The sequence below is a fragment of the Pelodiscus sinensis genome, chromosome 20, assembly GCF_052426305.1.
Source record: "Pelodiscus sinensis isolate ZL-2025 chromosome 20, ASM5242630v1, whole genome shotgun sequence".
NCBI classification, from domain to species: domain Eukaryota; kingdom Metazoa; phylum Chordata; order Testudines; family Trionychidae; genus Pelodiscus; species Pelodiscus sinensis.
The window spans coordinates 15478083-15505441 of record NC_143071.1 but is presented as its reverse complement, the minus strand read 5'-3'; the positions used below and the strand labels follow the sequence as shown (position 1 = coordinate 15505441).

Genomic DNA, 27359 nt, shown 5'->3' with positions numbered 1-27359 from the left:
ATAATATGATTTTTAAAAATTCTTTAAGGCAGGTGTTCTTAGAAGCACCATGGGAACAGCTGTCACATCTACAAATCAATCACTAATCTGAAGAAAAACGACTTCTGGTATAACATTAAGACAATTTGCAAGTGTTCTTCTGCACTAATGCAGTTCCCCTGGTGTTACCAATGGTGAAAGCAATAGCATATGCAGGGTGCAGTTTCTGAGCGATCTATCATAAGTGACTCAAGCGAGGTTTACACGGACAGAGAAAAATCGATGCAAGATATGCAACTCCAGCTATGCGAATTGTGCTGCTAGAGTCGATGTACCTTGTACCGATTTTCTGGGGTGGCCCCACAGCGGGAGGTCGACAGGAGAAACACTTCTGTTGACTTCCCTTACTCCTTGTGATTGTGAGGAGTACCAGTGCTGATGGGGGAAAATTTCCAAACGCTAGAAGATCGATCGCCAAAGCGTCGATCCTCCAGTAAAAAGAGACGTGACCTCAGTGATTAAAAAAATTCACACAGCTTCCACAGCTAGTAGCCCAAGTGGCGCTGTACCGTTGCAGAAAAATTAATGCATATTTCCTACTATATGTGAAAGATGTGGGATTATTTTGTTTTTACATTTATGAAAAGAAAAATTCTATGATCCTCATGGTAAATAATAATTTTAAAGAGCAAACCAAAACCAATCAAACAAAAAATCCCACAAATCACAAGATGACTTTGTTCAAAAAAGAACAGAGGAATGATATGCCTACAGATTCTTTGATGAATAGTTTATACTATGTTCTTTGAAGAAGTGTAGAGCAAAATTGAATACCAAATAAGACCTACAGTATACTGAACAATGCCCAAGGACTCAAGAAAGTGAGAACCTACAAGCAACCCTTCAGGAATGCTGTTGAACTTAAGGAAAAGAGTACAAAAGCACTGCAGGGCAGAAAGAAGAAACAGACTTTAGGTACAAGTACCTATGTAGCAGCATGCGGATTGTTCTTCAGCTCTGTCACCACTCTGCATATTGTAAATGTTGTGTAAAATTCAGGATAAAGTTTGAATATTAATATAGTGTGTATTTTAAGTTACTAATGTGCTATTCTGTTTCATTTGTGCAGCGGTGGGATATCAAAATGTAATGAAATCTTTAAAAAATAAAGTAGCATAATACTGTGAACAGGCCATGCAATTATTTCATATTTTTCCTAAGCCTGTTAGATTATTCTTGAGCAGTTCCAGAATACAGAATGAAGCAGGCTCATCTTAACACTACCTTTCACAATGCATTAACAAAATTACTTTTTATAGAATGTACATTATTGCACAACTTATACCATTTTACACACACACACACACACACACACACACACACACACACACACACACACAGGTCTTTCCATTGGAATGAAGAAATACTTGTTCAAGCACATGGAGTTTGGCACTGAATCACAAAGTGACACTAGAGCTGGGCTTTGTTCAGTGCAACAAAGCCCGGAAGCATAAAGGGCTCATTTCAACATGGGGTGTTTACCCTCAGTTCCCACTGACTTAGGAACTGATAGAGCACCACACCTTGCAACCTCCTGCACAAATTTTAGATATGGGCAGAAAATGTTTTCAGTTGACATTTTCCATAGAGAAAATGAAAACCAGCACCTGTTTTCTGCCCTTAGCAGACCAAAATAAATCAATTTTCATTGAAAATTTCAACATAACATTTTGACTTTTCATGAAAGAAACTAAAAGTTTTAGTTTTCAACTGATATTTTTTTTCAGTTTTCCAATACAAAAGTAAAATAAACCAGATGCTACCCAAGAAGCCAGATGCCTTCTGTGAAACATTTCACTCTCTCAAAAACCCAATTTCCATTTAAACAAAACAAAACAGTTGTACCGACAATGTCTTACTAGCTTATTTGCAGACATGAAGCAACAGAGATTTTTTAAAAATATGGATGCAATTTGCATATAGAGTTCTTAAAGATTCAAATATCTAAAATGTGCTATATATACATATGCTATCTAAAATACGAATTTAATATTTTGCCTCTTAGAACAAAAAAAAAAGTCATACTGGTAACAGAAGTTTATATGTAAGTTGTTTAATGGCTAAATAAACACTTTTTGTATTTCTATAATGCTATGAATAAAGAAAAAGAAAGTGAAGAACAGTTTTATCTTTGTAACTACAGTAATTTTCTGTTTCCCTCCCAATAACTTAGATGATAGTGAGATTTTGATTAAGAAATAGGACAAAAACAAACCTAGATCCAAAGGACCAATTGTATACCTTTTGAGAAGAGGTCAGACTTGGCCTACTAGGTAGTTTTCATTTTTGTCAATTACTGTGTGTCAAACTAGATTGGCTTAGATTCTATAAATCTGGACTAATCAATGATAGTGCTTTGAATGTGTGAAAAATAAGTTTCCATGGGCTTAACTCACCATCCTTCCATTTTGTAACTTTGAACCTGAATCATATATAGCAGGATTGGCTGATAATATTCAGAAAGGTTTCAAGTAGAATAAGGCATGCACATTTCCTTCTATAATTTTCAATAAAAAGTGTTTAAATATTAACGTAGTGCTAAATTAATTGATAAAGTATTAAGCAACTGATTTAGTTGCCGTTTCTTGCATAAAAAATAAAATGCCGCAGAGAAAAAATAGCAGAGAATACTTACATGTTTAAAACAGGTAACGGGAGCTGCTGTTAAATTATTGCTAGCAATGTAGTTACCCCAACTGAAACCTTCCACAGGGACAGCTGCTAAAAGAAAGTTATTGTGTTTAGGAAGCTGCATGGGGGTGAACAGTAGATCTTACGTTGCCAAGAATTGGTTTCATTTCTAGAATACACAGTTACCTGTTTTAGTCTTCACTTGGTTCTGTAACGTTGCCTGGTACTGTGCATATGCTGCTAGTTTAGCCACTAGAGGTTGTTTCTGAAGAACTTTAGCCTTTTTAGTTGGAGGTTTACCCTAGGATAATAAGAGTTAAGTAAACAAAGCCTTTCAAAACTACCAACTGGACATTTCAAAAAAATATGCCTCTCACAAACAAGAACAATACACAATTAATTTTGTAAACAAAATGCATCTCTCATAAGGCTATTCTGGTAGGCAACAATTTTAACAAATAAAACATAGTGTGGAAGTTGTCCATTCAAATACCACATGAGCCACATTTGGTATTAGTATGAAACTTAGACACAAAAAACAGACTCAAGGAAATGTCCAAAACATTATTTTTGCCTGGGTATGGAAACTTGCACAGCACACAGCATCTGCTACTGTTCTACAGATAATGGGTAAAGCGACTAGACATCTGCAATGATCAAAAAGATGACAGACAGAATCCTAAATCTAATTCTAAAGGGCCATATCATAGCAGTTTAGTCTATGCCCGCAGACTTCAGTTGAAGTCCCATGTGAGCAGGAGTAAAAGTAACTTAAATTTCTGACAGAAAACTGTCATATTGCAACCTCCCCTTGGGGGGCATCAGGAGGAGGCGGGGAGTTGGGATAGGACAAGAAATGTGAGTGTGGGATGCAGTGCAGAGGGCTCAGGGTAGAAGATTGTGAGGAGGCGCAGGGCAGAGGAGTGCGGTGGTGTGTGGGGAGTTCGGGGCTGAGAGTGTGAGCACAATGCCATCTGAGCTGGCTCAGCCACTGGGGCTGGCTGGGGTGCTGGCAACTGCACTGTCCAGCTGCCTGAGCACCGGGGTTGGAGCCCAGGTGTGCTGTAACCACAGCGCTCAGGGTGTAGTGACACAACCAATTTTTGTTACTACACTGGGAGCATCCAGTTCCCTGCCCCCAGTTGGCCAGTCTCTTACCAGGGCGCCATACTGGGACACACGGGCTTACTTTCACCTTTGGGGTCAGTTTGCTCCACTTCCCAGCTATGCCACCAGTGAGTACAAGTAGGGCTGCCAGCACCACGCCTCCTACTAGTCCTCTGGATCGCATCACTAGGGGGAAGGGACTTGGAAGAAGAGGTGGAATGGGGGTAGAGTAGAGGCAGGGGTTGGGGGAAGGAATGGAATAGGGGAGGGATGGGCAGGAAGAGGCAGGGCAGAGGTACCAAGAGGTTGGGCCCCTCCCTTTGGCTATGGGTGGTGAGAAAGAGTCATGGGGGGCAGTCATGTGCCCCCCCTTGTGTCCCTCCCCAGCACTGTGTGTGGCATCTGAATAATCCATACATTTAGTCTAAAGTATTTGTTGGCTTCACAGATCGCACTGGCTAAGCTATTTCTGTCATTTTATTCTCAAATTAGATATTCTTAAGCAGCCCTGCAGTTTTAACTTTGGCATGTTATTAATGGTTCACAATCCTGCTGGAAAGGTATAACAAGTTGGGTTCCTCAGGGGTCTGTTTTGGGACCAGTTCTGTTCAATATCTTCATCAACTATTTAGATATCGGCATAGAGAGTACGCTTATTAAGTTTGCAGATAATACCAAGCTAGGCGGGGTTTGGAGGACAGAGTCATCATTCAAAATGATCAGGACAAATTGGAGAAATGGTCTCAGGTAAACAGGATGAAGTTTAATAAGGGCAAATGCAAAGTGCTCCACTTAGGAAGGAACAATCAGTTTCATACATACAGAATGGGAAGCGATGGTCTGGGAAGGAGTATGGCAGAAAGGGATCTAGGGCTATGTCTAGACTGCAAGCAGTACTTTCGAAAAAGCAAGCCTGGATGCTCTCTTTCGAAAAAGCCCTGTTTGCATTTTTTTGAAAGAGCACTTTTGAAAAAAGGCATTCTTCCTCGTGAAGTAAGGAGTACCGTCGTCGAAAGAAGAGCCGCGTTCTTTTGATTTAATTTCAAAAGAATGCGCCTGTAGTCTAGACACAGGTGAAGTTTTTTCAAAAAAAGGCTACTTTTTTCGAAAAAACCCTGCAGTCTAGACACAGCCTAGGAGTTATAGTGGACCACAAGCTAAATGTGAGTGAACAGTGTGATGCTGTTGCAAAAAAAGAAAACATGATTCTAGAATGCATTAACAGGAGCGTTGAAAGCAAGACACAGGAAATCATTCTTCTGCTTTACTCTGCGCTGATTAGGCCTCAGTTGGAGTATTGTGTCCAGTTCTGGGCACCACATTTCAAGAAAGATGTGGAGAAATTGGAGAAGGTCCAGAAAAGAGCATGAAGAATGATTAAACGTCTAGAGAACATGACCTATGAAAAAAGACTGAAAGAACTGGGCTTGTTTAGTTTGGAAGAGAGAAGATTGAGAGGGGACGTGATAGCGGTTTTCAGGTATCTAAAAGGGTGTCACAAGGAGGAGGGTGAACAATTGTTCTTCCGGGCCTCTGAGCAAGAAGCAATGGGCTTAAACTGCAGCAAGGGAGGTTCAGGTTGGACATTAGGAAAAAGTTCCTAACTGTCAGGGTGGTTAAACACTGGAATAAATTGCCCAGGGAGGCTGTAGAATCTCCATCTCTAGAGATATTTAAGAATAGGTTAATGTCTATCAGGGATGGTCTACAAAGTACTGGGTCCTGCCATAAGGGCAAGGGACTGGACTGATAACCTCTCGAGGTCACTTCCAGTGCTCGTATTCTATGATTCTATGTTTTAATTCTCATTCTTCCCCCCTCCTTTGTTAATTTGGTTTATTTCAAATGTTAATTAGCATGGTTGTGTTATAAAAATAACACAGATAAAGAGGCTGAAACCTCAGGTAGCAAGTGATCAAGGTTATAGCCTACCATTGTCTCTCACATACACATAATCCCTAGCCATGTCACTCTGCTTCCTGTCGCTGGTGAGTGCATGGGGTGGTTCCACCTCTTCCCCCATCCCCCACCACTAATCCCACACCAGGCCCTCACTAATTCCCCCAATTGCCCGTAGCCCTGAGCCCCCCTGGGCAGCTGTTTGGGGAGGGGGCATGTGACCCTTTGTGCCCCCATTGTCCTTGGGCACACACATTTAAAACCTCTTTCCACTGCAAGTGCACTGTGACCATGGTAACAGAGTTTCTTTAATTCCTCTGCACAATGAACCTAAGGGTAAGTCTACACTATAGGGACAGGGCAATCTAAGCTACGCAATTTCTGTTGTTAGTAGCATAACTCAAATGAACAGATCTTCAATCTATTTACCACAGAGCCCACACCACCCTGTATCAACAGAAAAAACTCTTCTGTCAACTCCTGTAGTGGTCTCATTCTAGTTGATAGGAGAGCGACTGGTGGTCAATTTATTGTGTCTATACTAGACATGATAAATCAACACCCGCTGGATCGATTACTGCTCCCTCGATCCAACCCGTAGTAAAGACATGTCCTAAATACCCACACAAAGTGCACCATAAGAATTCCTTGAACAGCACCATGTAAGGCACAAGTGGACCAGAGCAATAGCCACAGCACAGATCTTCCTTTCATCCACCTGCCCTGGCCTGTGGCCCACAGAAACTATTTTGGCTACTCAGTTGATGAAGCAGCAGAAACTCGTTTCCTGTCATTCCATTCAATATATCTGTAATCCACTCTGGTTAGGTGTTGAGCACAAGATTTGTTCCTTGACACTTATAAAGTATTGATCTCTATTTTTGTTATTAGTGAGGACATATTTCAGATGAACACATTTCTGAAATCAGCTTTGAGCAGTTAAATATCTGGCTTAGTTTAACTTTAGCCATGTTGCTAATGTAACTTTTTAATCTTCTTTTCCTGTAAGCACTAAAAAGACCAGGTTTTAGGTTTAGAATTTACTCAGCAACAGGAAATTTGCACTCTGTGTCAACAGCAGATGAATAATTTGGTACGTTTTGACTTACAAACGCAGATATGTTAAATGTTACTATGAGTTAATAAAAAAAATACCTAATTAAAAAAAAACACAACATGCATGAGTTCAGATAAACCAGACCAGACAGAGACATTCTAATTTGTAAAACATGTAAGAGTAAGTATATAAAACAAAGTGGTTTCTGTACCGTTACCTGAAGTCTGGCCAGAATGCTGGCCTTCTTGGAGTTCGACGAATAACTTCGGGAGCATGAAACACTGCAGAAACGCTTTGTCTTAGAGTAAAAAGCATCTCTGACACCGACCATCCCACACATCTCACAGGTAGCTAATCAGAGGAGAAAAAAGGCTCAGCTGTAAAGAGTGGTAAAAATTTCAGATTAAATGAGAAGTCAAACTCAAATGTAAGGATACCATGATGAAAGCCTTATGGGTTGCACCCCATTTAGCTTCATTTTCACTATTTAGACACCAAGCCATTGATCCTGAAAACCCTTGCGTGTCCTTAACGTTACAAAATGACCAGTCCTAGTGACATCTGTGCAACTACTCAAATACCAACGTCTTTGTTGATTCAAGGCTGAAATGGTCCCCCTCCTCAGTTTTCAGGGGCACAAAGGAATGACTCATCCAAACTTGGTCTTCACACTGCATGATACCCAGTACTAAGGTTAAAGAGACTTCTTCAAAGTCTGTGAAAGCAGACTTCATTGGATGTTTACTACTCCCAATCCAAAATAAGACTTGTGTCATTTTTCTATTGTCCCTTGAATCACACACAAATCTCTCCCACGTATTGTGGCCAGTCAGCAATCTCATCCTGCTGGAACCATATGCTTTATGGGTTCCACTACAGTCATTTCTAGGATACCCAGAGAAACAGAGATCACAAATGACTTGTACCACTGCGTTGCCCCAAGTGGCTTTTAGCACAAAAGAATGCCACTGACGGGCAATATATCTGCCCTATTGTTTTTCCTTGATGATGAAAGCGATCTTCCCTTTTTCTCAAAATAACGTGGTCCCAAAGATACGGAGCTGAACAGCGGCATTCTGACAGAGTTGACTTAACAGTGGTAAAGAATTTTTACTACCACAAAAAGAAAACCAACTGTGACAGGGTCAGGGCAGAGGACTAGATAAGAGAGAGAAAGGCAGCTCTAAAAGGCAGCAAGGGCCTTGGCTAATCAGGAACAAGGGAGACAGGGCTGCTGTAAATCAATCAGGGCCAGCTGATCTCACGTGAGGCTGCCACTGAGCCTTTTAAAAAGAAGCCTTCCCAGCAGGGAGGGGAGGAGAGTGGGAGAGGAAATTGGAGTGAGACCAGACCAGACCAGGGAGAATAAACAGAAAAAGTGAGAAAGGAAATGGCAGCATTGCCAGAGACTGAGAAGAAGGTGAGATGCTCCAAGAAGGGGGTCTGGATTCCCTTTCCCACGGCCGCCTGAGAATCCAGCCAGTTGCTGGAGCGGTCTGTTTATCCAGCCCAGGCTGACCATGGGGCACCTGCCTCTATGCTCTTTGTAGCTGAGGGACAAAAGTTCAAACCCTGGCAAGGGCAAGCAGGCCCAGTCTCACAGAACTGAGACTGCCAGCTACAGGATGGAGCAGAGATCTGGGAGCCACAAGCAGGATTACCCTGCCATACAATATAAAAAAGTGGGAAAAAAATGCAACTCTAAATTCACCTTCGAAAAATGTTGATGTTAAAAGACAGTTAATCCAAACATTGAGAAGACTGCGAACGAAATCTTATCTGAATACAAATTTACTTGATGTTAACCAAAAAAAAAAACCCCACACAAATATTTGCATCTTCCTTGCTAGGTGAATAGAAAAGTATTTCTTGTTTCTCATTGTTAGAAGTAAAAGCCTTCAACTAGTTTGCTTTGTTCTCATAAAGCAGGAAGAAGTCAACATGCATCCCTACACTCATGCAAATGACATCTCAGCTTGAAATAAAACACAGAATATGGTGATAGGAGAACCATAAGATCTAGCTGGAAGCCTAAAAACTGAATTTTAGAAAATCTTTATACTCACCCATGCCAGATTTACCATCTGGATAAGTATAGACCTGTCCATTATTCTTGATAATAGGGAGACTTGATGGTAAGGGGGCAACTTCTTCTTCACTCTCATCAGAGCTTGAGCTGCTACTAGTGTCCTCACTACAACTATCATAACCGTCAAACATCCCGAATGAGTCACGTCTCTTCCTTTCTGGCCGTGAAGAATGCTCAGTCTAAAAGCAAAACATAAAAGACACAAGATAAATTAGAATACTCTTAATGTAAAGGTTTTGGAGATACAGTAAACTGCTGGCTGAATTAAAGGATTTTCTTTAGATACATAGAGATATCAGCCATGAACTAGGGATGTTAAATATCAGTTCATTGAATAGTTAATTAACCTCATGAATTTGTATCGGTTACTTGACTATTCTATAGTACCCGGGGGTGGGCCAGCAGCTAGTGAGCTTTGGCCCCACTCCTGAGGAACCCCCTGCCACTCCATGCTGCTGCTTCTGTATCAGAGGCAGCAGCACGGGATGGCAGCAGCCCCTGTCTGGGGAGGGGTCTGAGCTTCTAGACCTGATGTGAGTCAGAACTGAGCTGGGCTGCCTGGCTGGCTCCTAATATACTTTAAATGCAGAGCCGCAGCAGGGATAGGTCCGACACCCGGCGCAAGCTGAGACTGAGCCAGGCTGCTGGCCAGCTTGCTAAAAAAAAAAAAAAAAAAAAAAAAAAAATCTACTGGCAGGAGGAGAGGAAAATTTATTTAATTTAATTTATTTGAATTTAATGTATTTATTAATTTATAAAATGCATGTAGTCTACAGTATTAACCTATAAGCTTTTTCTTATCGATGAATCGACTACACTATTACATCACTACCATGTACCTGCTAATAAAATTGCTCAGGACTGAGAACTTCTAAACTTTCTAAAGGCAGAATTAGTCAGTATTTATACAAGAAAAAAATCCTGTCTTGTAATAGAGCAATGTGACAAGTCAAATCTTGTCTTTTGTTGACATCTCTCCAGAGTTCAGTAATCCTGGTATCTAGAGTATTGACAGAGTTGGAACACATAAGAAAGTAAGTGCATCCTAAAAGGCTGCAGCCAAATTCACTAAAAACGTTAATATGCCTGTGGAATCCCATGTCTACACTCCTAAGTTATTTCAAAATAAATTATTTTGAAATAACTCCCAAAATAACTAATTTTGAAATACAGGCAGTCCCCAGGTTACATACAAGATAGGGACTGTAGGTTTGTTCTTAAGTTGAATTTGTATGTAAGTCGGAACTGGTACATATTGTAGGGGAAACTCTAGCCAAACATTTCTCCAGAGCTCAGTTTTCATCTCCCACACCTCACTTCCCTCAGTCCTTTATTCTCAAGCTGAGGTGTCTGCTGAGAAAAGCCGCTCTGCGTCTCCCTGGTCTGCTGGGGGGAGGCGCTAGCTCCACGTCTCCCTGGTCTGCTGGGGGGGAAGCAGCTAGTGCGGGGTTGTCTCACCCCGTTTGTAAGTAGGGATCTGATGTAAGTCGGATCCATGTAACCCGGGGACTGCCTGTAGTGCATCCCTACTACAGGGAAGCCTCAAAATTAGTCCAAGGCAGGCTCCGTTAATGTGGATGTACTACCTCGACTTAAGAGCCCCAGGAAGCACTGAAGAATAATTACTTTGAATGACTTTGGGGAGTAACTATTTTGAAATAACAGCAGCTGAGAATCCACACTAACCCTATTTTGAAATAGCAATTCCTCGTTGAATGAGGGGTTATTATTTTGCTATAGCAAGCCCGGGCTCGCTGTGTGAACACTCACCCTGTTATTTCAAAATCAGGGGAGTTGTTTTGAAATAACTCTGTAGTGTAGACATGCACAGACCTCAGAAAAGTTTGTTTGATCAGAAAGAAAGGATAGTTTGGTGGGTACAGCACTAGTTGAGAATTTGGGAAGCCTGTGTCCAAATCTCTGCTCCACAACAGACTTCCTGGACAAATCACTTATCCCCTCACAGGCTCAATTCCTTTTCTATACAATATGATACTTAAGATTGTAAGATGCTCAAATACTGCAGCAATAGGGGCCACGAAAATAGTTTCAATAGAAAGGTGACTAATTTGTCATCTGAAGAAGTGGTTTGTACCCACCAAAGCTCATGATACCATCTATATGTTTTGTTAGTCTTTAAGGTGCTGGTAGACTATTCGTTAATTTGTTACTATTACATACAAGAAGAAAATCCTGCCTATAGGTAGTTCTTTCCTTTACCCCAGGTCATATACACATGTGAAGTTCACTGTTGGAATAGAAGAGGTTTCAGAAATTCACAGTGAAGACATTCAGAATATATAAAACAAATGTACTGATGTTCTATTTTGCTGAGCATCTAGAATATATATTTTACATGGCATCTTTCACTTCAAAGGATCCCCAAATGCTTCACAAAAAAACCCAATGAAATGTAGTCACTGCCAGAATGGAGTGCAAGAAATTACTGATTCAGCACACTGCGTAATAATCCAAATGTGGGATTTTGGCCAAAGACACTAAAGCTCTATTCATATCCATTCCCCTTAATGTTCACACATTAGAAGACAGTGGGCTCCATTCTTCTTTCATTTATCACCATTCTAAATTGACATACCTCTAATGAGTTGCATTAGTCCCAATCTATGATGGTGAGAGAAGATTTAGGCCCAGTGTCTGTTTAAAAACAACTAGCAGTCCTGTGGCACTTTTGAGATTGACAAATTTATTAGGCCACTAGGGGACTGTGCCCCCACTTGCTGTGCTCGCCAAGCCTCATCTTGCAGGGGGTAGGCAACCTGGGCTCTCCCCACCAGCCACCAGGAATGGCCAAGCTGCAGCCCTGCTAGCCAAGTCACTTCTCCCTCCCCCCAATCCACCACCAGCCTGGGCCACTTCTCCCTCCCCCACCAGCCCAGGTTCTTTCTCTTCCCCTCTCCAACCCCACCCCCTCTCCCAGCTGCAGCACATGCCAAGCCTGGCTCTAACCGTGGTGGCTAGGGAGGCGTAGGGATGCCTGCTTGCCCCGCGTGGGGTGCAGTAAGACGCAGGTAGTGCTGTGTGCATGCAGTGCTCTGGGGCACGGCAAAATGCTGAGGTGAGGAAGCAGCAGCAGCATGGGGGGGCCACTGTCCCGACACCTCTACCATGCGGTCCTGTCTGCATTCTCACCACCCCAGCCCTACCTATCCGCCCGCCAGGAGCAGAAGGGAAGAAGCAGACAAGTCAGTGCAGTGGTTCCCCCTGGGCAGCTTGGGGGTGCTCTGGCAGCTGTGGTAAGTTCAGCCCCTGGGGAGGGCGTGAGTCTCTGTGGGGGCAGCCAGACTCCAGGCAATCGGGCACCATGCTCCAGCACCCCAAGAGCCTCCTGCTGGCACATAAGTCTGGCTGGGAGCCCCACCCACTCCTAGCACTTGTCCACAGGCTGCTGTCCTGAGCACCGTACTTCTGCCCCTCACCCCGGACCCTGGGCTGTCATGGCTGCGATTTGGGGTCTGCTGGCTAGGTTTCTTGGTGTTGAAAGCCCTGTGGGGTGGAGGAAGGGGAGTAGGGGCTTGGTTTAAAATAGCAATTCCAAGTGGCGAGAGGAAGCAATGAGGTCGGGTTCGAGCTGAGAGAGGGAAGAAAGGGAGGAGGCAGGCAGTATGTACAGTGGAAATTGAAGCACAAGAAGTTTACTCCAGTTGTCTGAAACTGGACTTGAAGGCTGCAGCCAAACCAGGAAAAGAATATAGTCCTCACCCAATTGACTGCTCTTCACTCCCTGGATATAAATTAATAGGAGTTGGTAAGGAGACAGATCAGCAAAATAGGATGAAGAGAGAAATTCAATTGTAAGCGTGGGCTGTGGGAGGGAGCAATGAACAACAGCTGAAAGAAACTCAAAGCTAGGTTTTGACCCTGATAGGACGTTAAAATGTGATTCATTTACTAATTGAGTAGTCGATGTTTTATCATCAACTACTAGATTAGTCGATAATGGTAGGCAGTTCAAGCGCATTCTGGCTCACGCTGGTTCACAGCATAACCTCTCCAGTTGCTACTCTGCATTTTACAGCACAGGGAAGATCAGCCCCTGCTCGGAGGGTCTCTTATGACTCAGCATACAACCCTCTTCCCTCCCAGCTGCCAGTGTATTTTACAGCACAGGGAAAGCTCTTATTAAAAGACCCATGAAGCAGGGACTGACCCAGCCTCTCTGTGTGATAGCTTCCCTGTGCTGTAAAATGCAGAGCAGCAGTTGGGAGGATGCAATTAATCAATAGTGCTAACCAATAAGCTCCTGCTTATCGGTTAGTCGACTAGTCGCTAACATCTCTAACCCATGATACTTTTGATGAAAGATGGTGTGTTCAGTAAGGGTATGGATACACTACGGGAGAAGGTCAAATTAAGATACGAAACTTCAGCTATATTAATTGCTTAGCTGAAGTCAAAGCATCTTAACTCAACTTTTGGTGCTGTCCACACTGCAAGAAGTCGAAGTGAGAACACTCTCCCTTTGACTTCCCTTACTCCTTGTGGAAGCAGGACTACTGGTATCAACCGGAGCATCCCTCTCGGTTTGAATTAGCTGTCTTCATTACACCTACTAGTTCAAAACCTGGAAGATTGACAGTGGAAGCTTCGATCTTCTCTGTAGTGTAGATGTACCCTAAGAGACTGGAAGTGATATTAAAAAGAGTGGAGTTCACTTATCCTTTATATACTTGACCTGCTCCATTTACTGCCAATTTAAAGACTTCTCCACAATAATCCCCCAAATCTTTTTCCTGGTCAGCATGCTAGGCGACTGTTCCATTGAGAACACACTTATTTTACATTTGATACCTGCTGGCCCAATCATCCAATCTGGTACGACCATTCCTACTCAGAATGTCTTAGGATACTTGCTTTCAATCCTTACATCTTTCTACCACTCTCCTTTTTTAATTTTTAATGAAGATCCTCTACTCTTTCCTGGCAATATATCTGTCTTGGTATGGAGAGTACTCTTCTAATATTCAGAGTAGAATATAGTTTCTAATCTTATCCAGTCCTAGCCTCCCCCCAAACCAAAATAAAGCCACCAATAAATGTGTTTTTACTCCATTATGTATCTCACTAACAGTTCTCAAAGTTCAAAAAATTAAATGCATTGTCAACTACAGGGAAATTCCTTAGCTAGTCATTCTAAATAAATAAATAAATAAATAAATAAATAAAAAGACAACCAGGTGAACCAAAGGAATTCCCTTAGAGTCAGAAATTGGCTGAGGAGTGGAGCATTCTTGACCTAGACTCAAATTCAACCCAAACGGCAATCAATGGAACAATTTGCATTGATTTCAAAAGACCAAGATCAGACCAGGTCCTCACTGTCAGGAAAAGCCTCACCTGCAGGCCATTCTTTATTGCCATTACAAGCCAAAGAAATGCAAGATCAGTTATTACCTCCTGTGTGCTAAAATTAAGTTAACAATTGAATAACATGTTGCCATGGATACAGTGTTCTAGTAACAATCCTGGTCAGTTACAAATCCGCACATTAACCAACAGGAAAGCAAGTTTTCATCCTCAACATTCCATTAAATGTATAACTTCTTACAGTTAATGTTTAACACTGTATTGATCATAGCATCCAACCTTAGTCTGCCCTCTTTATCAAATCATTCATAAATGAAAGGCAACACTAAAGGGAAATGTTTTAAATTGTTTCAAGAACATATAGGGCAACTGATCTAGCCATCCTCAAAATGACCATACATATAAAAATGTGCAACTCCTGAAATGCCAAACATTAAGGGGTTACCAATACATACTTGCTAAAGGTGGCATAATATTCCTCCTCCATAAATCTTGTGCTTGGTCAAACTGTCCCATTATATAAACACACTGAAATGTGGAAGTTTTGGTTTGGTGGGAAAAGGGCTGTGAACTCTTAAAAAGACAAAAAAAAAACTCTGGCTTCTACAAAAATATTTGTATTCAGATTTTTGCCAGAAGGTGAATGGCATCTGTGTTTAGAGGAAAAATTGCTTCTAACACTTTTTGGTGTTGATTAATATTTGCATTCTCTATGTATGTTCATGGAATTAGATTAAATCTCAGGAAAACCTTCCTAACTGTAAGAAAAGCAGGACAACAGTACAGTTTACCAAGAGAGGCAGAAGTTTCTTCGCTGGAGATTTTTAAAAGGAGGCTGAGTAGCCATCTGTCTTGGATGATTTAGACTCAACAAATCCTGTATCTTGGCAAGGGTTAGAGGATTGTGGTCCCTTCTAACCCTATTCTATGATTTGTGCTAGGCAACATTTTATCAAATGACAAAAGTATAAGTTTTTCCAAAAAGAAAAAATATACACACTTTCAAAATCATAACTAAAAGAATTTTACAGATTAAAATATTTATATGATTAATATCCTCTAAATCTACTACATATTTGAGAGAGTTTGTGTGTCACTCTGTCTGTTCAAGAACTTCTCTTTAACGGTAAGAGCTAGGACCACCAAGCTCCTCTTATCATAACTTAAAGCAAGGTAAGGATTTAGTTGTGCCAGGAACATGGAATGTTCCTGGAATGGGATTACTTCTTGTAAAACCATACAAAAGGGTAACAAAACCAGGAAGGTGAAAGGGGCTGTCAGGAGGCATACCTCCTTGTCTGGGACTGCTTCAGCCCAGAGCCTCCCACCCTACCCATGCGCCCCTTAGGAAGGGGGAGGAGCTGAAGCCTCCTCTAGATTCATACAGGGACATTGCTGGCTGTCCCCCTTTGTCAAGGAGTGAAGGGAAAGTGCAGAGTTTGCTGCATTCCTCACTCTGGCTGGAGAGTTCAGGGAGGAGACAAACTACATACTTTGCTCTCGCTCCCTGTCAGTGACAGGAAAGAGAAGAGCAAGCAGCCCTGGTACAAATCTCCAGGGGAGAGGCCTCCTTCTCCCCCCGCCATTCCCCCTACACACAAAGTCCCCTGCCCAGAGCCCCTTCTGACCCTGACTCCTAAAGCACGTACATTTTCCCTTTATTAAAAAAATATTAAGTTAAGGACCCTAGCAACACCAGGTAAATGTTCTAGTATTTCATAAGCCCATTCTCACTTGGCCGAACAACTGCAATATATGTCAATTTCCAGACTCAACATAGGTATCCATACACCAAGACCCAGTTTTTCAGAGAAACATTTTCAGGATACCACTGGAGTAGGGAGGTGCATTTAAGTAGTATAGCATGGGAGAGATATTTATAATGTAAAGCAAGCATCTCATCTATGCAGAACTGCTGAGCTACATAACAGATGTAGCCTATAAATAATGAGAAATGTGGCAACAAAGGAGTTAAGTCATGACATGGGAATGTATAACTTACTCAGGTCAATATTTCTAGATTCTGGGGTCTGAAATCTGAAAAGACAAGAGGCTATAGATAATAAAATATCCTGATTTCAATGGTTCAAACAAGAGAGATTAATTTGCCCTGGAATAAGATTAAGTAAATAGAGATTTATTTATATTGGCTCCTTGTTTATTTTTTGGTAGAAGGAACTTACCCACATCTTTTTGTTGGGGGAGAAGCGACAATACAAAAGAACACTTCAAGCGACCAAACACAGGATGAAGAGTTGACAGCCCTTCCCTTTCCTAGTCTCTCCCTTTCTTTTTAGGTTTCGATCCTTTTACTTTGAATCATGGCAAGATGCCTGCAGCTAGATAAGGAAGTGACCTTGCATCATGATTTCACTTCTGTGACTTCGATTCCCTCATGGCATTCATGATGACCATTAGTCTATTTCATGCTGTCTATGGGGAAGCTGCTAAAATGCAGGAGCATAAACCTAATCAATTCTGTTGTTTTTCTCTACTCTGGATACAACTTTAGGAATTCCCTCCCAAATCTTCAACATGTCTGTGTCCAAGAATACCTTCCTTTCCTTAAGGAGTCAATGTGTATGTGGGTATGAGTCCCAGCAATCTAAAAAGCTCTCACAATTTGTAGGCTTTTGAAGAGCTATACATAGACATTTAATGCTGTGTAGTCTTAATATTTACTTATTGGACAAGATAATAAGTACAGAAATAAGAGAAAGCATATTTACACACACAAGAAATTTAGGGAGACAGAATGCTATTTACTGAAACTAGAATTTTGCCAAAATCACGTCTAACACCTCTACTCCCACCACATGTGCCACAGAAACCTCTTTTTAATATCTTGTTGAAAGAGAGAATCTTCTGCAGCACAAGGGAAGAGTACTAGTCCTAGAACCATTTATAGCACTTTCCATCAGACTTGGGTTTGCTTGGATGTGCTATCTTACTTAGATTACAAGATTTGACATCACAAACCTATGTGGAATAACTATAAGCAGAAGGGGACTAAGTATAATTTTCAGATTTGCAATGAAGTACCTCAGTAATAATAAATAAGGACAGGCAGAAAGCACTGAGGGCTACACAACTTGCTCTTTGAAAAAGTCTGCCTGAAACTAATAGCAATGTTAGTTTTCTTTGTGATACAATTCTGTTAAGTAATTGACCACTAGTACACATAGATGTACATAGTGTGAAATGCACATGCAAAAAGGAAGGAAAAACCCTAGCTCTTTTCAGTGCTGAATTTAGCAAGAAACAGGCTGTAGAAAGTTTGTATCAATGTCAAAATGAGAATGAGGATATAGGCCAGCTAGCTTCAGGTACTAATAGCATAAAGGAGGGGAGCTCTGCCTATTGAGATCCTTCTGAAAAGCATGCTGGGAGTGCAATCGGTCTAGGGCAGTGGTTCTCAAACTGCGGTGGGACTCGGCTCAAGCTCAGCCCCCCTCTCCTTCTCCCTGTAGCAGGGATCCTGCACTGGCACTCCAGCCTCCCTCCGCAATGAGGTTGGAGCACCAGTGCCAGCTTCCCGCTGCAGGGGGGAAGGGAAAGAAAGTCCCGAGTCTCCCCACCAGATCTGGCTCGCGGGGAAGAAGAGCTAGAAGCAGCTCCGCACTGCTGCTTTCCCTCCCCAAGCTGGCAGAAAACAGCAGGGCATTGACACATTGCCTGGAGGCTTTCCACGCTACTCCCATTGGCTGGATTCCAGCCAGTGGGAGCAGTGGGAGGCCATACCTGGAACTCGGTGCCTGGGAGCAGAGGGGAGCACAAAGACAGTTACGTGCTCCCCCACCCCATCATGTGCCCAGACTCAAGCACTCCAAGCCCACTCCTGCAACCTCTCCTTGGCCAGACACCCTACCGGTAGCAAGACAAAGACAACATTGAAACCTTTTGTGTTGGACAAATAAATATTTAAATATTTTATTTAAAATAAAATCTGGTAAACTAACATGAGAAAATTAAATCGCTTAATCTGTTTAATAATTTCAATTAATATTTCCTTTTTTACTCGTTAAATTAAACTGTTTTCCATAGCCGGAGCACTAGAAAAATGGCTTGGTGTAATTATGTAGTTAACAGCGGGTTTCCATTAGCAACTGGTGATCTGTGGGAAGGTTTGTATTGAGCAGGTTGGGCCACGAGCCAAAATTTTTGAGACCCACTGGTCTAGGATCATGTACAGATTTTTTTTTTTTTTTAACCTCAGTCAGTGGGAAGAGTTGTAGCACTGCAGAAAGCTGTCTTATAAAGTAGTATTGGGGGAAAGAGCACCAGAGATGAGTATGATAGCACAAGGAAGTCACAGTTGCTGGACTGAAGGTACTGGATCTACAACTCAGGGCACATAGACTGTGGCTTGCTTCCTTAAACAGATTATGGATTCCTCAGCAGGAAAAAGGATTTTGGCACAGAAAATATATGGGAAAATTAGACTGAATGCAGCTGCCAGTGAAATAAATAGCTATGTGATTCCTGAAGGAACTGTTTCATCTGTGCCTTCTACCACACAACCATTCTGACCCACCAGTGAATGCCTGGTGACATATGGTATATCTGTATGAAACATCTGAAAACACTTACTCATTCCAATAATCAGGTGCCATCACATCTCTTCCCCTCCCTAATGCTGGGCATGCAAATGTGTCTAAATTAGTATGTGCCAATCAGATAAACAGAAATTATAGTCACTGCCACATATAATTATCTGATCCACATGTAGTTACTGTATGTGAAACTCAGCATTTGACTGCATGAGTTCTTGTACATAGTAGTGTGCCTCTTTAACTGGAACCATCTACAACACTACTGATAAAGGTACCCTACATAAGCTAGAACACAATACAACACAAAACAAAATAAACAAATTGCACAACATCCAATACATAAATAGGTCATCAAAAAACTTCCTAGATTGGATCATTTTGGAGACTGAACTCCAGCACAGGCAAACCATCCTGGGCAGCAAATTCCAAAAAGTGTAAATCCTCAGCTGAGTATGTCCTACTATTATGCCCGGGTAGCTTGGCACCAAGAACATAATGGCTGAGCTTAACTGGAAGGATGACTGGACAAGCTGAAAGTGCAGGTGTGGGAGAGAGTCTCGGTTCAAGACCATCCAGATCATTCAAGGACTGCTTACCAAAGAAAGCAAGGAACCTTTGCAGAACTTTGAATACAGTTTATGAGCTAACAAAGGCCTGTTCAACATAAAGGTTGGCAGCTGCATCATTCTTCAGTTTCAGTGTGCAGGTTATATTCATAGCTAACCCTAAGTACATCACACAGAGGAGAGGCAAATGTGGCATGAATCAATATTCTTGCATTAAAGACCACCACTGCTACCCAGTATCCAGGAGCCATGAATATTCAAGCAAATATTCTCAATTATGAAGCACTATATTTATGCAGCATTTCTCTTCAAGTTAAAAGAATACTGCATTCCTTCTAGTTAAGAAACTGCTGACATTATCAGAGGGGTAGCCGTGTTCGTCTGAATCTGCAAGAACAATGAGAAGTCTTGTGGCACCTTATAGACTAACAGATTTATTGGAGCATAAGCTTTCATGAGCAAAGACCACTTCGTCAGATGCATGTAGTGGAAATTCCAGAGGCAGGTATAAATATACAGGCATAAGAAAAGAGTTCCAATCAAGAGTAAAGCTAGAGATAACGAGGTCAATTCAGTCAGGACACTACAGTGCAAATAAGTGATGGTCATCTAAACACCACCCTATATCGAAAACCTACTGACCACTATGCCTACCTTCATGCCTCCAGCTTTCCATCCCGGACACACCACATAATCCATTGCTTACAGCCAAGCACTAAGGTACAACCCCATTTGCTCTAACACTTCAGACAGAGACAAACATCTACACGATCTACACCGAGCATTCTTGAAACTACAATACCCACCCAAGGAAGCGAAGAAACAGATCAACAGAGCCAGACATATACCCAGAAGCCTCCTGCTACAAGACAGGCCCAACAAAGAAAATAAACAGAACACCACTGGCCATCACCTACAGTCCCCAGCTAAAACCTCTCTTATGCATGATCAGCGATCTACAACCCATCCTGGACAATGATCCTCTACTTTCACAAACCTTGGAAAGTAGGCCAGTCCTCGTCCACAGACAACCCACCAACCTGAAGCAAATTCTCACCAGCAACTATACGTCATGCTACACTAACTCCCACTCTGGAACCAATCCCTACAATAAACCTTGGTGCCAACTCTGTCCACATATCTATACCAGCAACACCATCACAGGACCTAACCACAATAGCCATACCATTACTGGCTCATTCACCTGCACATCTACCAATGTAATATATGCAATCATGTGCCAGTAATGGCCCTCTGCCATATACATCGGCCAAATTGGACAGTCCCTACATAAAAGAATAAATGGACACAAATCAGATATTAGGAATGGCAATACACAAAAACCTGTAGAACACTTCAATCACCCTGCACACACAATAGCAGATTTAAAAATAGCCATCCTGCAATAAAAAAAAAACATCAAGAACAGATTTCAAAGAGAAATTGCAGAGCTACAATTCATCTGCAAATATGATACTATCATTTTAGGATTAAACAAAGACTGTGAATGGCTAGCCAACTACAAAAGCAGTTTTTCCTCTCTTGGTTGTCACACCTCCACATCAGCTGCTAGAAGTGGGCCTCATCCTCCCTGACTGAATTGACCTCGTTATCTCTAGTCTTACTCTTGATTGGAACTCTTTTCTTATGCTTGTATATTTATACCTGCCTCGGGAATTTCCACTACATGCATTTGATGAAGTGGGTCTTTGCCCACAAAAGCTTATGCTCCAAGAAATCTGTTAGTCTATAAGGTGCCACAGGACTTATCGTTGTTCTTGTTGACATTATGTGCAGTTATCTCAGTCCTACCACCCGGCTTGATCAACTTTAAATGAGCAGTTCTCAAATTTCATTACTCTATGGCCCCCTTCTGATAACAAAAATTACTACATGACCTCAAGAGGCAGGACCAAAGCCTGAGCAAACTCCGCCAGTTCACGCAGCGTAGGGTGAATAACCTGTAACCTGAATCCTGTCACCCAGGGCTGAAGCCATTAATACTGAGTTGCAACCCACTCCGCGATCTCACAATATGAGAACTGCTGCTCTAAACAAGTGAGAGATACACGTACCATTGTGGTTACACAGAGGGCTTTCAGGGGGTAATGTCAAATCATCTAGATATTTGCCTAGTTTTAACAATAGGTCACAAGAAAAGCACTAGCAAAGTCAGTATTCTACTATATATTTGAGAGAGTTTGTGTGTCTGTTTATTCAAGAACTTCTCCTATATGGAAAGAGCTAGGGCCACCAAACTCGGTATGAAGCTTCCTCCTATCATAACTTAAAGGAAGGTAAGGATTTGGTTGTGCCAGGAAAATGGGATGTGCCTGGAATGGGATTGCTTCTCATAAAACCATAGAGGAAACAACATCACCAGAAAGCTGAAAGGGGCTGGCTGAGGGCATCCCTTCCCCAGCCTGGACTGTCCTAGCCCCAAATCTCCCAGGCACCTTAGGCTGCAGCCCCTTCCCTCTCCTCCCCCCCAATTTGTACAGGAACATTGCTAGATTTCCCTTCATCAGGGAGCAAAGAGAAAGTGCAAAATGTGCTGCATTCCTCACTCTAGCTAGGGAGTGCAGGGGCAGACAAACCTGGTCCTGCCTCAGCCAGAGGACACAGGTACTCCAAGAGTTGGAGAGGTGCTTCTCACCTGGCCTCAAGCTGCTGCAGCAAGAGGGGGCTTGGGTTGTCCTCTCTCCCTGGGACAGCCTGCATACCGCACCCCTCATCCTCATCCCCAGTCCCATCGCAAAGCAATGATTCAAATGAAACATGTACATTTTCATTTTATTTTCCAAAAGACAAAAATTAATTGAATTAAGAACCCGAGCAACGCTGGGTAAATCTTCAAGTAAACCAAAATTTCAAACAAATAATCACTTGTTTATATTGCTCTAAACACTGAAAGGCAAGTACAGCATTTATAGTCCAATTGATTTATTTCATAATTATACGATAAAATGAGAAAATAAATTATTTTTCAGTCATAATGTGCTGTGTCACTTTTGTATTATGTCTAATTTTGTATACAGGCAGTCCCCGGGTTACGTACAAGATAGGGACTGTAGGTTTGTTCTTAAGTTGAATCTGTATGTAAGTCGGAACTGGCATCCAGATTCAGCCGCTGCTGAAACTGATCAGTTTCAACAGCGGCTGAATCTGGACGCCAGTTCTGACTTACATACAGATTCAACTTAAGAACCCCAGGCATCCCCAAGTCAGCTGCTGCTGAAACTGATCAGCGGCTGATTCCAGGAAGCCCAGGGCAGGGGCTTCCTGTAGTCAGCCACTGGTCAGTTTCAGCAGCGGCTGACTTGGGGACGCCTGGGGCAGAGCAGCTGGGGTGCTGCTGGGTTGGTCCAGTAGCACCGCCGCTCCTCGGCGCTACTGGACCAACCCAGCAGCACCCAAGCTGCTCTGTCCCAGGCGTCCTGATTCAGCCGCTGCTGAATCTGACCAGCAGTGGCTGAATCAGGACGCCTGGGGCAGAACAGCTGGGGTGCTGCCCGGTTGGTCCAGTAGCGCCCACAGCGGCGCTACGGGACCAACTGGCAGCGCCCCAGCTGCCATACCACAGGTGTCCGGAGCAAAGCCATGGAGCACGGGGGCAGCGGGACAGCCCAGACGCGCCGTGGCTGTCCTGCTGCCCTCGGGCTCCGTGGCTTTGCTCTGCTTTGTTCCCCGTCCCCCTGGTCTGCAGACCAGAGGGACGGGGAGCAAAGCCGCGGAACACGCGGGCAGCGGACAGCCCAGACGCGTCTGGGCTGTCCGCTGCCCGCGTGCTCCGCGGCTTTGCTCTGCTTTGCCCCCCCCCCCCCCCGTCTGCAGACCAGGAGGATGGGGGGGGCAAAGCAGAGCCAAGCTGCGGAGGACGCGGCCAGCTGACAGCTGTCAGCTGATCGTGCGCTCCGCGGCTTGGCTCTGCTTGGCTCTGCTTTGCCCCCCCCCCTGCAGACCAGGGGGAGGGGGGGGGGCAAAGCAGAGCCAAGCCGCGGAGCGCGCGATCAGCTGACAGCCCGGACGCGTCTGGGCTGTCAGCTGGCCGGGCGCTCCGCGGCTTGGCTCTGCTTGGCTCTGCTTTGACCCCCCCCCGTCCCCCTGGTCTGCAGACCAGGGGAGGGGGGGGGGGGAGGCAAGGCAGAGCCAAGCCGCGGAGCGCCCGGCCAGCTCACAGCCCAGACGCGTCCGGGCTGTCAGCTGATCGCACGCTCCGCGGCTTGGCTCTGCTTTGCCCCCTCCCCCCGTCCTCCTGGTCTGCAGACCAGGGGGACGGGGGGGGGGGGGCAAAGCAGAGCCAAGCCTCGGAGCGCGTGGGCAGCGGACAGCCCTGTCCGCTGCCCACGTGTTCCGCCGCTTTGCTTCCTCTCCCTGGTCTGCTGGAGACCAGGGAGAGGAACGCCCCGTTCGTAACTGCGTAACTTGGGGACTGCCTGTACAAGCAGTTTTTAAGTGAGGTGAAACATGGGGGTACACAAGACCAATCAGACTCCTGAAACGGGAACAATAGTCAGGAAAGGTTAGGGGCACTGTTCAAAAATACACACACAAAAACTGAACGGGTTATACTGCAACTGTTTTAAAATCAAAACAACTTTCCTTCTAGCAACTTATTAAAAATGTAAAGCTTTAGCATAATTGTGTCCGCTGTTGCACTGTGAGGAACAATTGCACTGTTGCACAGTAGGAAATGCAAACAATTTAGCAACAATCCAAATGTAATTTCTGATTCACTGGAATTCCAAAACTGACCGGCAAGTTTTGGACAGTGGTTTTACTTAAGTAACACGTCAAATGAGTAGCTGAAAAGCTATAGAAATACACTTTTGTCTTCAGTATCTGCATTTGACATTTTATAGTCAGTTTTCCCTGTCTGTTTGTGGCCTCCATTTCACAGACCTTTTGCACAGCAACTGTTAACAATTCAGCAACTGTTGAGCACTGTCAACAGGCTTAACTGTCAGTTGACTGTGCTCAGCACCTTGCAGAATCAGGCTGAATTTTAGGGACTAAGGGGGAAAAAATCAAAGTGCAAGGAATGCGAACCCTTAAACATTTTAACCAATGGTCCTCCAACTAGTCATTTATTTTTATAAACCAGAAACTAAGGAAATATTGCTTCCCCACTCCAATCCTGTTTCACAGTATAAAGTTATTCATATACCTAAGAGTTTTCAGGACCCAAGTCTAAATTGCTGGTTCCTTTGTATGTTAACTTCCAGTTGGGAAACTTGTCTTTCCTATGGTTTCCAGTTGTCCCTGTGACAACTTGTTCAAAAAAAGCTAGTTAAAATAGAATTACAAAGCTGCTGTTTTATACACTGAGTGCCCTTTTCCCTACTACTTGTATGGTAAATTTAGTACAGATTAATTTTTCTTTCAGATTGGTTACCTAATATTATTAAAAATGAAGTATAATTGTGTTATTTACCTTGTATAAAAAAAACAAACTTTGAGACCCCAACACTACACTAAGGAGTAATTTCAAAATAACCCCCATTATTTCGAAATAAGCGGAGCATCCATATTACCAAGCCTGTTATTTCGAAATCTTTACTCCTGCTTTCCTCAGGGAATAATGCTTATTTTGAAACAGTTATTTGGAAACAGTATTTGTGCGGACACCTCAGTGCTGCGATTTCAAAATAGCTACTCCCCATAGTAATTTGAAGTAGTTACTCCCCAGGGTATCCTGGGACTCTAAGTCAAAGGAGCACATCCACAATAATGGAGCCTGCGTTGTACTAATTTTGAGGCTTCCCCATAGTGTGGGCATACTATTTTGATTTTGCTCTTTCAGGTGTTATTGTGCTGAATTTAGTTATTTCGAAATAATTTCCTAGAGTAGATTTGCCCTAAACTGACTCTCAAGCTTTAAATGACAACTTCTCTTTAAAAGGAATGCAACTTTTAAAGAGGCACTACCAATTTATAAATATCCCCACATGTACATTTTGCAAGACTAAAGTTTTATGAAGACTACCATCACCAACTAAAATGGCTAATCAATTTAAAAAAGTCTACTATAAATAGCATCTCTTTAAAACCAAGAAGTTCCATACAGTACTTGGAAATCCATCTACAAACCTGAAAGTGAAACTATCTTCAAAGTTCCATTGCTCAAGCTGCGAGAAATGCCAAAAGCAAACCAAACCATGGAGTTACACACTGGATTTATAAAAATCCAAAATTGTAAATAGTAAAAGTAAAGAGATTGCAACATTTGAAAACGCCGTGTTTCATTAAACCCTCAGAGCAAACGCCTTAATTGCAAAAAGATAATACTACAATAAAAAAGTATTCCCTCTCTTGTCTCCCCCACCAGTCAATGGGAATCACAGCAGGTCTGAATTGTTCAGTTAAAAACAAAAACCCATTGCCATTGCTATTGTTTCTGGTTGTCAGGAGAGCCTGCAGAGACAAAAAGGCAGCCTGCAGAGAGATGAAATCTAACACAATCTTCTTAGGGGAAAAGGGAGCACAACAAAAGGTAACCCGTCTGATGAGGGTACTGTCCTCTCCCACATCACCCGTTTCTTTCCCGGTGATGACAGATATTGCAATGTATTTCAGCGAGACATTTAAAGTCTCTCTCGTAACACTGCGGAACACTCCCCTGCTCTGTGCTCATTCACTGTCCCAGCATGAGTACCTCCAGGTAATTATACTAATTGCATATCAACTGGATGCTACTCTGCATTTACTGCAACCTACTCTGCTCGCAGAAGAGTCTGCTATGCAGATTGAAGTTGCACGAATCAAACTCCTAGCGAGAGCTCTCCCAGGAACTCAGAGAAGCCTGCAAATCACCGCAGAAGGAATCGCAACAAAAGAGAGCAGCGAAGCAGCCCCGGGATCAGAGCTGCAGCCCTCCCTCCCCGCAGGCACACACGAGGAGGGGCGGAGAATCCGGAGAGGAAGACAGCAAACTAGCCGAAAGCCCCGGAGCTCGTAACTGCTGCTGTGCCCCCAGCCCCCAGCGCTTTCTCCGGGCACCCTCGCGCCGCGGCTCCGGCTCCCTCACCTCCCGCGTGCCCACGGACGGAAGAGGATGGGGGATAGAAATGCTGCAGCCGCGCTTCCCCTCTACTTTGCCCCCTCCCCGCCTCCAGCAGAGACAGAGACTCATGAAACAACAGAAGCTGGAGGGTGCTCCCCTCCCACACAAACGCTGCGGCCAGCACAGCTGCTCGGCTCCCTCCCCCAAACACAAGCTCAGTTCCCCCCCTCCCAGGTCCCACTCTGCAGGCTGCCCCCCATGCCCGCACTGCCCCTGCATTCCCTCCCCACGGAGTGACCCCCCGGGGGCTCCCCCTCACAAGCACAGCCCCCCACGCTGCGTTACCTCCCCCAACACAATCCACTCCCCCCCCAGGTAAGCCAGGCGAACCCACCGCAGAGGCGGCCGCTGCCTCGTCTCCCCCCGGGGCTGCGCTACTCACCAGGTCCTTTGTGTTTTCCATCAGGCCCTCATGGGCAGGGGATGCCTGCTGCTCTCCCCCCCCCTTCCCTCGGCTCAGCCCCCTCCCTCGCTCCCCCCTCCCCTCCGAGGGGCCGGGCCCGGCTGGGGCAGGAGGTGGCCTGGAAAGTTCAGCCTCTCACTTAGGCAGAGAAAGAAATTCAACTCCCTGCCCAGAATATCAACAACATTAGCATAACCGCAGGGCGCAGGCGCAGCGCCCATCCCGCCGCGCGCTCTCATTGGGCCCCCAGGTCTTCGGATCCTCCTGGCTCGCCGTATTCCGTAGGGTGAAACTATTTTGTAAAAGGGGGGGCTGGTGGGAGAGTGCGCGAAGCGGCGTGTCAAAAACAGACTGTTAGTTGGCGTGTTCGCTGCTTCTGAGCCCCGTGTTACCGTTTGTGAGCCGCGCTCCTGGAAGATTAGACCCTATAAGTGGGACTGGTCCCTTCCGCGTGAGCAATGGAATGGTCCGGCCTGGGAACCTATCACGTGGGAAGCGGGGGGAGGAGGGAAATGGATCACGTGAGACTGTCTTGCCTGAAGGGGGCGCTGACTGAATCACGTGAAAGAGGCGTGATGGGGGCAGAGAGCCTATCACAGGGTGGGAGGTAGCTACTAGGTCACGGAG

The 27359-nt window shown here is 43.9% G+C and overlaps 1 protein-coding gene across 8 annotated transcripts in view; it reads right to left on the bottom strand.

Annotated features, from left to right (window-relative positions):
* Positions 1–27218, bottom strand: part of MBTD1 (mbt domain containing 1) — a 65662-nt gene extending 38444 nt beyond the window's left edge. Inside the window, exons 1-5 of one of the 8 annotated variants that reach the window (XM_006125129.5) lie at positions 27125–27218; positions 8800–9001; positions 6945–7084; positions 2857–2971; positions 2675–2760 (exon numbers count right to left, since the gene is read on the bottom strand). In XM_006125129.5, coding sequence (XP_006125191.1) covers positions 2675–2760; positions 2857–2971; positions 6945–7084; positions 8800–8953 — 495 coding nt within the window. In that variant the 5' untranslated portion in view covers positions 8954–9001; positions 27125–27218. Of the gene's footprint in view, positions 1–2674; positions 2761–2856; positions 2972–6944; positions 7085–8799; positions 9002–25356; positions 25381–25983; positions 26007–26293; positions 26317–26711; positions 26942–27124 lie in introns of those variants that run through there. The other 7 variants (XM_006125125.4, XM_075903801.2, XM_075903802.2 and 4 more) reach the window with 7 other exon arrangements.
* Between the last annotated feature and the right edge of the window lie 141 nt (positions 27219–27359).